At 40.6% G+C, this 16,488-nt stretch overlaps 1 protein-coding gene across 6 annotated transcripts in view; it reads right to left on the reverse strand.

The window, feature by feature from the left end:
* Positions 1 to 16,488, reverse strand: part of MAP2K5 (mitogen-activated protein kinase kinase 5) — a 126,793-nt gene that overhangs the window by 73,339 nt on the left and 36,966 nt on the right. For all 6 annotated transcript variants that reach the window (XM_086849624.1, XM_086849623.1, XM_086849628.1 and 3 more), the window contains 5 exons: positions 15,843 to 15,882; positions 10,605 to 10,673; positions 10,416 to 10,497; positions 6,310 to 6,371; positions 443 to 491 (listed from right to left, as the gene is read on the reverse strand). In XM_086849624.1, coding sequence (XP_086705750.1) covers positions 443 to 491; positions 6,310 to 6,371; positions 10,416 to 10,497; positions 10,605 to 10,673; positions 15,843 to 15,882 — 302 coding nt within the window. The remainder of the gene's footprint in view (positions 1 to 442; positions 492 to 6,309; positions 6,372 to 10,415; positions 10,498 to 10,604; positions 10,674 to 15,842; positions 15,883 to 16,488) is intronic.

Raw genomic sequence — 16,488 nt, forward strand, 5'->3', positions numbered from 1 at the left:
ATGTCCAAGCAGGTTGAAAGCCTTTAACTGTCCCTGACCATGGATGGGGACACGATTTTAAAGACCTGAGCCTCCAGCAACATCTGTGGCTGTCACATGAGATTTCTGAAGCACCAAAGAAAACTCCTTGCCTATTTTCTGTATCCAATACCACTCAAACATCTCATTTCCATGCTGATTTTTTTACCAGGCACCTGTTTGCAACCCTAAGCTTTTAAATCCCTGTAAAAATTCATTTCTCTCTTCAGTCCTTTTCAGGGGAGGAGGGTGGGCAGTAAAAAGAGCAATAAAAATGTTTTACAAGAAAGTCTGCAAGGTTAATGAGTAAGATTCATTCTGCACTAACCCACTGGACCCAAAGCAGATGTCTGCTTGGTCAAGTGTCTTTGGAGAAAAGTGGTGTTAAAATTTCATTGGGGAACAGAAAACATCTGCTACTCACCTCTGTGTAAAATCTTCAGGCTCCATAAATAGGTCAGGCCTTTCACAACCTTTAGGTAAAAGAAAGAAAAATCACATTTTAGGGATTCCTGAAAGGAAAAATTTCACATTTCAGCTAGGGTAGGAGGTCAGAGAACCCAGCAGTAAGAATGAAGGGCAGGACCACAAAAAGGGGAGACCCCACCTCCCTCCCCTGCTAAAAACCTGCAGCAGGTCCTTTATTCATGATTTTTATTTTGATTATTAAAAATGTATTTAAAGGCCTTTACCAATACACCAATTATTAATACACAAATTAATTTTTCCCCAGCACCTGTAAGCTGAGCTCACACTGAATCCCTTCAGGCATCTCATTGTATCTTTAATTCACCTGCCTGTGCTGGGCTGATCAGAATCCTGAAGGCCAGAGGATGGAAAGCAAAAAAATCTCTTAATAACCTCTTCCACTTCATCCTCCTTTCCCTTTTTTCCATTTGCTGCATCCTGTGCCTTTTCCTTTACTTTCCTGGTTTTTATTTACTCAGTGCAAACGTGGAACTTTTCTTCCTGAGCTGTAGAAATTCCCTCATTCTCCTCTCATTTTGGACCAAACACAAATCCTGCTGCATCCCTCAGCAGAGAAATTACAGCTCCTAAAACACAGTTTCTAAAAGTAAATCCAGCTTCTAAAATACAATTCCTACAGGTAAATCCAACTCCTAAAACATAATTCTTACAGGTAAATCCTAAAATACAATTCTTACAGGTAAATCCAGCCCCTAAAATACAATTCCTACAAGTAAATCCAACTCCTAAACCTGGGCAAGTTTCAAAATTTGCTCCTTCCAGCACCAAAGCTGCTAAAGCCAAACTCCAAACCCCAGCCCAAAATTCAACCAAGCCATTTCAACCACTGCTGCCCTTCCCAGCCCATCCCTGCTGCCTCCTTTAAACACTTTCCATCCCTGAGGAGAAATTTAATTCCGTTTCCAAGACGTTTTCCTCATGGATCTCCAGAACAATGAAGCGTTTCTGACACTGCTGAAGTTGTTTGAATTCTGCAGTCAAGACAATTACATTTTTTTGTGCTCTGAGTAGGCCAAAATGAAATTATTTGTGTTGCAGTGATCAAGCAGAAGTGCTAAAAATGATAGAGAGTGAAAGCAGAGAGCACAGTAATTTTCTGCCTTCCTCCTGGATTAGAAACTCTTTCAAAATTTAAAATTTATTCTGTAAGAAAAATGATGTTGGTGGAATCAGATTGGTCAAACAAATAATGATGGTGGATCCCAAATGAATTGTTCCAGGAGGTAATTCCTCCCTCAAACTCACTCCAAACCAAATTATCTGCTGGCCTCAGATGCTTTTTACCTTTAACAAAAGCTTTGGTCAAATTCTGCCCACCCAGAGGTGTGGCTTGATCACCTCAAGCCTTTCAAAACCCTTGGATTTGATGATCTTAAAGGCTTTTTTCCAACTTTCATCCTTCTAGGATTCCGTGCCTTATGTAAAGCAAATGGAAATTCTATCCACAGAGTTCTGACATAATAATAATGCAGTTACAGTAATAATAATAAAAATAATAATAATTAAATAAAATAATACAGTAATAATAATAATTAAAGTAATAAAGGATCAATGCAAAAATAAATCAAGGAGATTTCAAGCTTCCTCTGATGGCCAAAGGGATTTTCAGGACAGTAAGCTCTTTGATTATTAAAAATGTATTTAGACTATTGAAAATCTTTAAAACCATAGGAAATGATTTAGTTTAAAGCAAGCATCCATTTAAAAAATAAGAATAAAAAGGGGGAAACATTTCTCATGAAACAAATCAACAGCTGTGAGTTATTAAACATCTTTATTATGGAACATGTGCTGGGCAAGCAGTGAGGGAAGCCATGGAATTAACCAAACTCACCCTCCAGATTCTCTGGGTGCACAAAGGAATAAAAAAAAAGGAGTTTTTTCCCTTTATCCTGGGCTGTAAATCTGCTCACAGGAGCCCCCCAAATGGACTCACCTCGTTATTCACTCCCCTTACATTTGCCTGTTAGGGAAGGACTCTCAAGCATTAAATACCATTCTAAAACTGGAAGGGAGATTCTTTTGAGTGAAGCTGGAGCAGGAATTATTGGCATTCAGTAAAGGAGGTTTTTACAACAATGCCTTGACAAAGCCTTGACACAAAAAGTGCTTCCACCTGCTGTCAATCACTCACTCTGCTGACAGTTCAAGTGCACATCCTTTCAGGGAGAACTTCAATCAACAGCGGCGCTCAAAACACGGAGCACAATGTCACTGCTTCAGAAATGGAAGGGAAAATAAATGTGTGAAGTGGCAAAGCCAAGGGAGAGAGGGTTTTACACCCCCAGGATGGAGCAGTGCCGCAGCAGCAGCCCCAGCAGCGCTCTGGGGCTCCCAAAATCTGATTTTCCTTCAGGGAAACGCTCCTCACAAATCAAAACAGGAGGAAGGAGGGAGATTTCGAGAAAGATTTTTGAGAGATTTCCCCTTCTCGCTGATGGGGTCTCACAGAGGGAACAGGGATGGATCTCAGGGTGAGGGCAGAGATCCTTCCCCATCTCCTGTGGGAAAGGCTGAGAGAACTGGGATTGTCCAGCCTGGAGAAGCTCCAGGGTGCCCCAGCTGTGAACTTCCAGTGCCTGAAGGAACCAAAAACAAAGATGAAGAGAGACTGTTCCCAAGGGATGGCGGGACAGGACCCAGGGAATGGCTCCCAGTGCCAGAGGGCAGGGATGGATGGGATTTTTGGGAAGGAATTCCTCCCTGGGAAGGTGGAGAGGCCCTGGCACAGGTGCCCAGAGCAGCTGGGGCTGCCCCTGGATCCCTGGAATGTCCAAGGCCAGGTTGGACAGGAATCCATTCCCTGTGTCCTGTCCCTCCATCCCTTATCCCAAATCCCTCTCCAGCTCTCCTGGAGCCCCTTCAGGCCCTGCAAGGGGCTCTGAGCTCTCCCTGGATCCTTCCCTTCTCCAGGGGAACATTCCCAGCTCTCCCTGGATCCTTCCCTTCTCCAGGGGAACATTCCCAGCTCTCCCTGGATCCTTCCCTTCTCCAGGGGAACATTCCCAGCTCTCCCAGCCTGGCTCCAACCCCTGGAGCAGCTCTGGGGCCTCTCTGAGATTTCACATCCACGAAAAGTCAGGTTGAGAGGGCAGAGGATGAGAAAGACAAACCCAGTGGTGCCATTTTGGTTGGAAAAGCCCTCCCAGATCAATGAGTCCAACCACAGCAATCCCAAAGCTGGCACCAAAGGAGTGCTGGGATGCAGGGAACGCCTGGATGAGCTCCATCCTCTTCCTCTGGAAATGGTTTCACTTCAAAAAAAACTTCCACAAATGCAAATTCCAATTAAGAGACGTGAGCAGCTTCCATGGATTCCTGCACTGGACGTGTCTTGGGAGAAATAAAAGGCTTTGGACATGGGGAAGGGGCAAAAAAAACCAGACTGCGGGGGGAAAACAATATGGAAACTTCAGGTTTTGTTGTCAAAATCCATCCGTGTGAGCTGCAGCTTTTGTGTGGCAGCAATCCCAGGATTTGGGTAATCCCAAATTCAGGGGGATGACGGGGTCTGTGCAGCCCCAGCCCCCGGGAAAGGCTCTGCTGCCACCTCAGACTCAAGGAGGCTCAAATTCCTGTGCCACTGAGGAATTCCAGGGAAAACAAAAGGATTCTGCTGCGCCAAAAATCAGCACCAGAGCGGAGGAGCTGCAGGTTCAGGCTCAGCGCTCACCTTCTGCTCAGGGAGCAGGAGGAAAGGGTGAAAATTCCCTTCTCTGAACTCCTTTGTTCCCCTCATTCCTGACCCCCTGCTCTGCAGTGGGCACGGGGAAAGCAGGAAATAAAATAACTAGGAAAAGTGAAATGTCCGTGTCAGGGAGTCAGGCTCACAGGCTGAGTGATCAGGGACAAAATGACCCCGAGGGGAATTAAAAAAAAAATAAATAAATCCAGATATGGAGACATAAAAGGTGGGGTTGGAGCATCAGGGATGAGAGGAAAACTGGAGAACACCTGTGGAATGCCAAGGGGAGGATGGGGGAGAGACAAAACCCAGGTGTGGATGGATCAAACCACCAGTGAGAGAAGGAAAAGGAGAAGGAATGAGCTGAAGGAATGCTGGAAGCCCAGCCCAGGATTATCAAACCATCCTCATCAGGAAAACCAGGAATCGTGTGAGCAACTTCCCACTCCCTGCTCCGGAGGGGAGAGGAGATGAGGAGGTTTTCCCTCTGAACTGAAGTGAAAAGCACTCAAATTCCACAAGGAACTGCCAGGGATAATAATGAGCAGATCTGAAGCTGCTGAGAGGAAACGGCATCAGAGAGGGATGTTCATCACCCTGGGCAGGCCACACAAATTAAGAGGAAAGGAGAGCTGTGAATTACAATGAACACAGACTAAATAGCTGCCTGTGTTGGATTAAAGGATTTAAATTGTCAGCTTGATGTATAATGAATGTGAAAAGCCAGCACTTAATTAAATGGCACATGATAGAATAACTTTGTTATGCTTTAAACTGCTTAAGTTATCAAAGTGTTCCTTATTATTTCGCAATTGTTTTGCAGTATCTCCCTCCCTGGTGAGATCCACTGAGACATTGGTCATTACCCTGTGCTCAGCTGTGGGGAAAGATGGATTTTTGGGGAGCTTTTACATTTTCTGTTGGTCTGTAATTTGAGTTTTCAGTGGATTTTTAGCAGCTGAAGGCTGCAGAGCCCCCAGGATGAGCTACCAGGGGATTGAAGGATCCCACTGCCAACACCTCAAGACCAAACCCAGGAGATCTGCGGGTTCTTCTGCCAGCACAGCCTCACCACCCCAAAAACGACCCCAATTAACTCTTCCCTGGGGCTGCTCAGGTGTGAGAGACCGGCCTGTGCCAAGGGAAGAACTTCACCCTCCTCACCAGACTTGAGGAGAAGACACAAAATCTGTTCTGCCACTGCATTTTGGTGGCAGGAACCAACTTAAACCTCCAGGCTGGCAAGGAAATCCTGCCTAATTCCAGGCAGAATTAAGGACAGTCAGGATGGAAATGACACCCTGAGAGATCCTAAACCTCCTCCTGCACAGAGAGCAGAGGGGCTTAAAATATTTAATAATAATAATTTAATAATAATAATAATAAATATTCAAACAAACAAAGCTGATTGAAAGCACTGCTCCATCCTGATGGGAAGAAATGCTGGTAGGGAGGGATGTGACCACACAGAGCTCCAGAAATTTTATTTTTATTTTTCCCTTATCCCACTCTATTTATCCCATCCTTCCACATGGATTTGTGTAACAGAATCCTGGAAAGGTTTGGATTGGGAGGGATCCTAAAGCTCCACCCCACTCCACACCTCCACCGCTCCAGCCTGGCCTTGGACATTCCAGGGATCCAAATCAGCCACAGCAAATCTGGGAATTCCAGCCCAGCCCCTCCTCACCTTCCCAGGCAGGAATTCCTTCCCAACATCCCATTTAAATCTCCACTTTTCCACTCTGAAGCCATCCCCTGTGTCCTGTCCCTCCATCCCTTATCCCAAATCCCTCTCCAGCTCTCCTGGAGCCCCTTCAGGCCCTGCAAGGGGCTCTGAGCTCTCCCTGGATCCTTCTCCTCTCCAGCTTTTCCTCACAGGAGTGAAATCCCATCCCTGCAGCATCCCATGAACCTCCAGAAGCTGTGCTGGTCATTCCAGAGGAAGTTTTCCTTCATCCCAGACTGAGCAGGGTTTGGAGGAGCAGCAGGAGGAACCCTCCTCTCCCGCCCCAAAAAACACCCAAAAATCACAAATTCCCCACGCCCACAACCCAAAAACCAAATCACCCCCAAAACAACAAAACCAGAGAGATAAAAAGCAATAAATTACTCACAGCCACCGCTATCCTCCCGAGAACGTGTTCTGGAATTTTCCTGTAAACATCCAGAGATCCCCCTGCAGGGACAAACAGCACAGCTGAAAAGTGCCCCAGATCTGCAGCCTCCAAGCGTTTCCTAGGCCTTGGTTATTCATAAAAACACCACCAGTGACAGAAAGTAACTGTGCCAGAAAATATCTGACCCTAAAAACCCCCCAAACTCTGCACAAACACACAGAACAACACTGATTTCCCCTATTTATTATTATTTTTTCCTGATTATTATTATATTTCCCTGATTATTCCTGATTTTTTTATTTTTTTGTTTTGCTTCTAGCATTAACACTCAGAAATCAGCAGCAACAAAACCTCCCAGGCACAGAATATCAACATTAAAGAACTCCAAACTGCGTGGAAAAAAAGTCTTGGGAATAACAAAATCATCCCAAAAAGCAGATTTGAGGGTCCAAAGTATCCCAACTCCTGTCCCCAAAGCCTGGTGCTACCATTCCGTGGTATCCAATATATTTCTACCCATGATTAAATGGATATAAATACCCAATTAAATGGATATAAATAGCCATTTAAATGGCTATAAATATCCATTTTATGTCCATGATTAAAGCCATTTCCTCCTGACATCACACCAGGGAGGGTTTGGCTGTGTCCACGCCGATGGCTGAAATAAAATTCCTGGATTTCCTGGGGAAGCAGTTGGAATTTTCCCAGGAAATCCAGAATTTAGAAAGAACCTGGCACAGATTTGTGGGGATGTGGGATTCCCTCTAAAAAAATCCCTCCAGACATTCCCAAGGGATTGGGAAATCTCCCTTTTCTTCTGCAAAAAAAAAAATCAAACCGGTGTCCAAAACATCCCTGGGCTGAAATACAAATTCTTAAGGCAAGAAAAGAAATTTAAAAATGAGAATTAAAAAAAAAAATAAATCTGCAAGCAGAATGAAGCAAATAAATGGACAAACTGAAAAAGAGCAGGTTGGGGTGGGATTTTGGGTTTGATTTTCTTTCCCCTTGTGGTTTTCACTGTCAGAAACAAACTCAGTTTGGTTTCTGATTCCGAGTTATTGAAACTCCAGTCCTTCATTAAATTTTATCTGTGCTGTTCACACGTGGTTTATAATTAATGCCAGTTTTAAGAGGAAATATAAATGCTGTGGGGATGGAAATTTGATTTACAAACAGAAACACAGACAGAAATCACATGGCCTGTTCACCCCTGTAACATATCCTTCTATTATTGAAAAAAAAAAAGCTTTTTTTTCTTTTCATCACACCCCAAAATGCCAAATTTGGCTGTTACAGCTGGCAGGAAAAATGAAGGAAAGCATTTTTTTGCATAAAAAAAATGAGGAAATCAAGAGTTTTTTGGTGGGGAAAAAAAATTCTGTAAAAAACCCAGAAACTTTTCCAACTCCAAAAATGTCAGGTGCCACACCTGTACAGAAATCCAGGTGCACTCTGGTCACATCTTGTTTTCCAAGGGGAATTTAGCAGGAATTCAGCACTTTCAAGGGAAAGAGGCACCCACCCAAGTGCAAAGCACTTCACCACCTTCATCCAAAACATCGACTTTATTCCAAATATAAAGGGAAAAACTCATTTCACATCTCTGCTGCTCTTTAAAATCAGTTGGCTGATCCAGGTCAGCTCAACCTCAGGGCTTTGGTGTTTGAAGGTTTGGAATTATTTGGGGTTTTTTCCTGGTTGCAGGTACCAGGGAAGCACCAATTTGTGCCCCTGAGCATCCCAAAAGACTCAGATCCAGGTTATCCATAAAGGAAATTCCTTTTATCCATAAAGGAAATTCCTGGGATCTGCAGTCCTGGGACATGGATTCAGCAAACAGAAACTAAAACAGCCAAAAGGGCTCAAAAATGTGGCAAAGTTCATCTGCAGGATGAAAAGTGATTTTTTTATTCCCTTTTCCTGCATCCTTCTGAATAAAAATTAAAGCTCTGGGTGGATGGGGGGATAAAAACAAGGCAAGGCCCCTTTTATTTGCATTTTGTTCTTCCTTTAAGTAATTTAAATTAAATTATTTGCATTTTGTTCTTCCTTTAAAGTAATTGCTGGTGCTTTGTGCCAGAAGGAGAGCACAACATGAGGCAGATCATGGGGTCAGCTCCAGAATAATTCCCAGCCCTTTCTGCATGGGCAGTAAACTCTGCCTAAAGGCTGAAATCTTTTCCAACAGGAATTCAGAACCTTCCTGTCCCTATTTATTCTTATTATTTCCTGATTATTATTATATATTTCATTATGTATATATTTTAATATATATTTTATTTATTTATTTGTTTATATTTGGTATATTTATAATATATTTATTATATTTTATATATATAATTATATATATAATTATTATTGTATTTCCCTGATTATTCCTGAATTTTTTTTTTGGAAAAAAATCACCAAATTTTGGGAGCACAATGGGAATTTCAGGAGCTGCTCCAGGCAGCTGTTGGTTTTGGCAGCAGGTTTTACCCTCTCTGTGTGTGAGAGGGCAAAGAGTCACCACAACAGCAAAATAAAATCGTGGGGGTTTTGGGGGTTTTTTTTTAAAACAAAACCTTGAATAAAAGAGTTTTTTGTCCATTTTCTGAGAGAAAAGTGGGTGCAGCCATCACTGGGAGGGAGGTGGGGGTGTAAAAAGGGAGAAATCAAAGTAACAGATTGTTTTTAAAAGGCAGAAAACAAAATGCACCATCAACCCTAAAGGAAGGAATAATTTAACTCGTGGGGTTTGGGGTTTTTATAAATAAAACACTGAATAAAATCCCATTTTTTCACCCAGAGAATCTGAGAGAACACTGGAAAAGGGGTGCAGCCATCACTGGGAGGGAGGGAAAAGTGTAAAAAGGGAGAAATAACAGTAAAAACACGATTTTAACGAGGAGAAAACAAAATGCACCATAAACCCTGAAGGCCTTCACCCATCAGAAAGGAGGAAGCTGCTCAACGGTGTCAAACAGGTTGGGGGATTTATTTTGTTTTTATCCCTGCCACAAAGTGAATTATTTGGGAGATCTTTTACACCTCAACTCAACGGAATGTTCTCCTGGAGAAGGGAAGGATCCAGGGAGAGCTGGGAATGTTCCCCTGGAGAAGGGAAGGATCCAGGGAGAGCTGGGAATTTTCTCCTGGAGAAGGGAAGGATCCAGGGAGAGCTGGGAATGTTCCCCTGGAGAAGGGAAGGACCCAGGGAGAGCTGGGAATGTTCCCCTGGAGAAGGGAAGGATCCAGGGAGAGCTGGGAATGTTCCCCTGGAGAAGGGAAGGATCCAGGGAGAGCTGGGAATGTTCCCCTGGAGAAGGGAAGGATCCAGGGAGAGCTGGGAATGTTCCCCTGGAGAAGGGAAGGATCCAGGGAAAACCTGGCAGGGGCATCAAATGCTGGTTCCTAAGGGAATCCTGGTGGGATGAGCAGGCTCTGGCTCCACGGGGAAGGTTGGGAAGACACGCAGGGACGGCATCTGCCACAAAAACACCTGGCAGAGAGCAGCCAGGGTTACAAAACCGCTGCCACCAGGGCACTGTCCCAGCAGGAATATCCAGAATTCCCCAGGCAGGGCTCTGCAGGGGTCTGGGGATGGTTTTTGGGCTGAGGATTCGCGTGGGGAGGAAGGAGAAGGAGCTCGGCAGCGAGCTGGGAAACAGCTGGGCTGGAAAATAACTCCTTGCCTGGTAATTAAGAGACGATTTCCACTGCAAACACCCAGGACATTGGGTTAATAGATTTCTTGAAAGGAAAAGCTGTTTTGGCTATCAAAACACTACAAGTGAGGAACAGCTGTTTTGTCAGTGAGGACAGATTGCACGGGAGGCTCAAATATCAAACCACAAATTAAGGCTGCGTTTATTTCTCTTCTATTTACATTTTCCATAAAAGTAAGCGAAGTTCCACGCAGGGAAAATGCAGAATATCCCCCAATCCCGATCCCAACCTGCTCTGGGTTTTTTTAACTACCTGCAATATTATTAATGCTGCACATTTTTGAGTGTTACCATTGCATTTCATTCTGCAGGGAAAATAAAAAAAGTAAATAAATTTCCTTTCTCATTTAACGAGTCGGCAATCAAAAGCAAACTGGATCCACTACTCACCATCCATGAACTCTGTGCACAATGAAATCCTGTTTTCTACAAAAAAAGCACCATAAAATCCTATGATATACGAGGAGTCGCACTGGGGAAAAGAGAGAAAAAGAAAAAAAAAGAAAGCCATGAGGCTGTTTTAAAATCTGCTGGAGGAAAACTGAAGCAAGAAGAATTCCAGTGGTAAAATCCACACACCTTGTAGAGAATTTCTAACTCGGACATGATCTGCTTCTGGAGCTCCAGGGTTATATCCAAGGGTATCACCTGGAACACAGAAATACAGGGTTCATGTAAAAGGGGATTATTCAAAGGAAGAGCCATGGACTAAGAATCCCTGTGGGATAACAAGAAAAGAGAGGAAGAGGTGGAAAGAAGATTTTAACGGGAGGAAATGGAAATGAAAGGACTGACTGATCATCTTGGGGTGATTTGGGTTGGGTGGGAAATTAAAGCTCGTCCAGTGCCAGGGCAGGGACACGTCCACTGTCCCAGGCTGCTCCAGCCTGGCCTTGGACATTCCAGGGATTCAGGAGCAGCCACAGCAAATCTGGGAATTCCAGCCCAGCCCTCCCCACCTTCCCAGAGAGGAATTCCTTCCCAATATCCATCTAAATCTCCACTTCTCCACTCTGAATCCATTCCCTGTGTCCTGTCCCTTATCCCAAATCCCTCTCCAGCTCTCCTGGAGCCCCTTCAGGCCCTGCAAGGGGCTCTGAGCTCTCCCTGGATCCTTCCCTTCTCCAGGGGAACATTCCCAGCTCTCCCTGGATCCTTCCCTTCTCCAGGGGAACATTCCCAGCTCTCCCTGGATCCTTCCCTTCTCCAGGGGAACATTCCCAGCTCTCCCAGCCCAGCTCCACCCTTGGAAAACACCCAAGCTGAGCTGGAGCAGCTCTCCCAGCCCCTCACTGGGAAATTTATCCCTCTCCTTCACCATCCTCCCCTCCTCTCTCCCCATCCCAGCTCCCTGCAGGCCCAAAGCAGCCGGGACTGCAGCCACAGTGGGCCGCACTTCCCAGAGCTCCAAATTCCCAGGATTTTCGGGGCAGACCCTGTTAGGAAGGCACCAAAAATCAAACTGAACATGGAATTCTTTGCCAGGACTCTTTGAAGATCGCAAAACTCGGTTGTTAAGCTCTGCTTTACAAAGCAAGCCGGGCTCAGCGCTTTAAGCCAGGCTCAGTCTGCCCCCACCCAACACTTCACAATTTCATACTTTAATCTAAAGGGGAAGCAAAATTTACTCAGATTTCGGAATCAGCGGAATAAACACGACAGGAATAGCACTGACAGGACAGAACAGAACACAGGGAGCCCATTTCCAAAGGCAGCACCAAAATCTGTCTCCAGGAAAAACCAATAAGCTGCCTCTTCCCAGAGCTGGCTGCGGGGTTATTTATAAAAGCTGTCACTAAACTAAATTGTAAGTGGAATACAGGGCTGCCAAGAAACGTTTAACACGCTTGTCCAGATCAATAATCATTTGCCAACAATATTCCAGGTATTTTTTTCCAGTGTGAAAACCTTAGGAATTCATCTGCTGGGATCCCAGCAGTTGTGTTCACTGAGAATCACCAGAATTCCATCTTGGCAGGGGTGTAAAATTGAAATTTTATCTCAGTTCTGATCCCACTGAGGAATTCCTCTGACCCCAGCAGCAAAAAATATCCCCGAGATCCCAAAAAGCCAGGCCTAGAAGGAGGAAAGGGCTGGGTTTGTTTGCATTAACACTAATTAGAAACATCCCAATAACGAGGATAAGCTGGGAAAAGCAGAGTTTTTCCATCTCCAGGTGCTCAGGACACCAAGGGAAGGGCACAGAGGAATTACAAGGTTATTTCACCCCAAAATGAATTAATAAATTTATTTACTATTATTATAATCAATATAATATAATTATAATAATTAATGTTTATTAATTAATAATTTTTTTACTGTTTTCTTCCACCTGGAAATGTGTGACCCCACACCTGATGGCAAGGCTGGAGGAACCTTATTTATTCACAGCACAAAAAGACTGAAATTTATATTTTAGATCCCACCTTAACCTTCATTTATCATCTCCTTTTGTAATAAAATTTTCAAGCTTATTTTGGATGGGTAAAACAAAAAGAAAAATCTTCCAGGAAAGAAAATAATCTAAAAAAAGATCTCAGAGTCGTTGCTGCTGAGGATGGAGCTGTGAAAAAGAAGATTTGGATGGGAATTCCTGGAATTCTGGAATGGTTTGGGTGGGAAAGGACCTCAAAGTGATCTCATTTCACTTTCCACTATCCCTGGCTTTGGATATCCCAGGGATGGAGAATCCCAAATCAACCTGGACAATTTCCACAGCTGACACAATGAGATGGAACATGAAATAATTGGATTTTTTTTTCCTAAATCCCAAAATTTCCTGATTTTTTTTCCCCTTTTGAAAGACCTTTGCAGCACAAATCATCATTTCCCTGGAATCACCCGAGTGAGATTCCTGGCCAGGATTTATCCAGGGTCAACATTGGTTGGAATGGTTGAGTTGGGGAAGGATTTTGGAGCAGAAAAGCAATTTAAAAAAGAAATTTATCTTCCTCTGATCAAGTTTTTACCCCCAAAAAATCTGATTTTGGAGCCATACTGGGGCTGAACTTTGGAGAGAGGGATGAATCCACCCCGAGCTGAACTGGCAGTTGAGTGAGTGAATTATAATTTACTCCCTTGCTCAATTAGAATTAGTGAGAGGCCATTAAAATATCCCAAATAAATATAAATACAGCAATTCATCATGGGCTGTCAGGGATGACTCTCTCCATTTGCTGCAGTGGTGCTAAAGGGAAGCAGAGCAAAAAAATCACGGGGTCAAATTCAAAATATTCTGCTTTAATTTCCAATTTTAATCCAGGCTGACATCGTTGTCTTTTATGGTGTGTACAGCTCAAAGGAAATCAGTGTACAAATGATTAATCACAATAAAATTAAATTAAACAAATTGAAATCACAGCTAAAAGCAGGGGGAGAGTGGCAAAAAGCAAGTGCAAATTCAGTTTTCACTTGGGTTTCCCCCCTTTAAATAGAAAAAAGTGACTTGGAAAAATAAATTAAGTCCTCTGGAGGTTAAGGTTATGGAAAATATGGAAAATATCTTTATATTATATATAAAATATGGAATTTGGTGCATCACTGAGGGATTGTGTTATGGATTATTTGCTTTTGGTTTATTATTTACCAGCTGAAAGTGGTTTAATCAACAGGTTTTGGGTTCTTTTTTCTAATTAAATCTGTGTTTTATCAGTAAAAAAAGCTCCAAAATGCAAAACTTTGCTTTCCCAAATCCCTCTCCTGAATCCTGACAATTCTGGGTCAAAATATTGGATCTGTGTGAGGATCATGCCAAGAATTTGGTCCTGAAATCCTCTTTAATTGCTGCTGGTGTCAAGATAGAAGGAATTTAATTAATTTCTTTTTAGTACAATGTAAAATCATAATTATATATATTGGAATTATATATAAATGACCTATTATATAAATTACTTATCATGTAGGTTATAATATATATATTATTATATATAATACATACAATATATATTAAATTAAAAATATAAATATATCATTCTACATGTTAGAATTATATATAATTATCTATCATATAATTATTTATAATGTGGGTTATATAATATATTAAATATACTATATAAATAAAATACATTATCTATAAATATATAATATAATTACATATGTTAGAATTATATATAATATAAATGATCTATTATCTAAATTACTTATAATGTGTGTTATACAATATATAAAATCTGCAATAGAAATATATTATATAGTAATATAAAATATAAATGTATACAATATGCTATAATATGAACATATATAATATATATTATAGATATATATTATATAATATTATAACATGTATGTTATATATGGTTGTAATTGTAATATGTTATTATATAATAATATAATGTAATATATATATTATATAATATATAGACATAATAATATAATTATTATATCATATTATTATATAAAGATTTATATTATATTATATTATATTATATTATATTATATTATATTATATTATATTATATTATATTATATTATATTATATTATATTATATTATATTATATTATATTATATTATATTATATTATATTATATTATATTATATTCCCAGAATTCCCAGAACTTCCTGAATTCCCAGAATTCCCAGAACTTCCTGAATTCCCAGAATTCCCTGAATTCCCAGAATTCCCAGAACTTCCTGGCGCTCCTTAAGGTCGCGGATGGAGCTCAAAAAAGCCAATTTGAGGAAACACTGGAGCTTTTTTTAGATCCACACTTAAAGTTTTAAATTGTAATAAAGTTTTAAGTTGTAATAAAGTTTTAAATTGTAATAATAATAAGTTAATCAATGATAATAAAAGTTTTAATTGTAATTAAAAAAATCACATTTATTGTTTAGTTTTCCGTCCTTTTGTGCCCATCAGAACACAGAGAATTCCTGTGTAAAAACACATTAAAAACTCCTTTTAATAAATTTAATTAATAATTTTAATAAATTTTGAAGCCACAAGCTGAGCCCAAATCTGAGGTCAAACCACACAAATTTTGCTCAATAAATGGAAATTTTTTCATTTAAATCTTGTATAACCTTTCCTTTTTAAATTGCATTTCAATCCTGCTTTGACCACTTCTCCTCTCCCACTCTTTATCCCAATTATCCCAGAATTTAAGGATTAAAGGGCAGAAAAAATTAATTAAAACCCCATTTATTTTCCCAGATTTTTAAGTAATTATTCTATAAACAATATTTTAAAATTTACCTTTTTTCTTTTTTTTTAGATCACCAACTATTAATTGGAATTACATGAACTCAACAATTTTTCTGAATCTCCACTGAAAAAACTGGAAAAAAAAAATCTAACACATTGAAAAATTCAATTTTTTTAGCTTATTTTTGTGCAGATGAACCATTAATAATTTCATTTACAAATCTTCTAATTTAATTAACAAATTGCAGCCAAGAGCTGCCATGCTGTTGCTGGTATTTTATGCCAGATTTGAGTGAATTTCAGAGAAAATTGGAATTTTTTTTGACTATAAAATTCTACAGACTCCAAATTTAATCCAAACAAGGAGCCCTTGGAAACATCCACGGAGACACCAAAATGTGGAATTTTCAGGCAATTCCTTGTGGAAAAATCCTGAATTTTGGGAAATCTGAACTCATTGGGAATAACCAAATTTACAGGCTGAGGTTTTCCTGTAAATAAATAAAGGAATAAATAAAGGAATAAATAAAGGAATAAATAATGGAATAAATAGATTTCCTGGAAAGAAATAAATTAATGCACTAAATCAAATTGAGAGCAAAAAAAATCAGAGGGAAGGGAAGGAAAGCAAGGGCAGAAAAAGCTGGAAAAAAATAAAATATCTGGAATTTCTTACCTTCACTGCCAGGATTTTTCCACTCCGGACATGGTAAGCCCTGGGTGAGGAAAAAATTTGATAATTTGAGATGATATAAAATTCCCTCTGTGAGGATGTGCAAGATAAATATGTTCATTTCACAGAAAAATGAGTTTTCCCTTCTAAATTTTGCATAAAGCCAATTTTATCCAGCATTTCTAAAGGAAAACTGAGGAAAAAAAGGGATGAAAAATAAATTTTCAAGGGAACCACTCATCAGGGATTGTATCTTTATTTTTGATATAAAATACACACATGGAAACATTGATACAGCAGAAAATTAAACTATTAATGGGAATTCAACCAAATCATTTTGGTTGGAAAAGACCCCCAAAATTAAGTCCAACCTTAAATCTTTGAGTCCAACCTTGAATTTTTCCATTTTCCCATTTTAATTCCAACGGAATTAATTAAGATGATCACCGCTAATTCAGAATTTTCATGGAAAATCAGGATTATCTCAGCAATCTGCCAGTCCTGTGGGTGTTTTCAGAGACAAGCAGCTGCACCAATTAAATCAAATTAAAACAGATTATGGCCAATTCTTTCTCAGAACTTAAGGAGCCACAGAAAAAAATTGGCAAAATTCAATTTCTGCATTTATTTTATGGTTAGAGGGGACATG

This window comes from Cyanistes caeruleus, chromosome 13, assembly GCF_971803275.1.
Source record: "Cyanistes caeruleus chromosome 13, bCyaCae1.hap1.1, whole genome shotgun sequence".
Classification (NCBI taxonomy): domain Eukaryota; kingdom Metazoa; phylum Chordata; class Aves; order Passeriformes; family Paridae; genus Cyanistes; species Cyanistes caeruleus.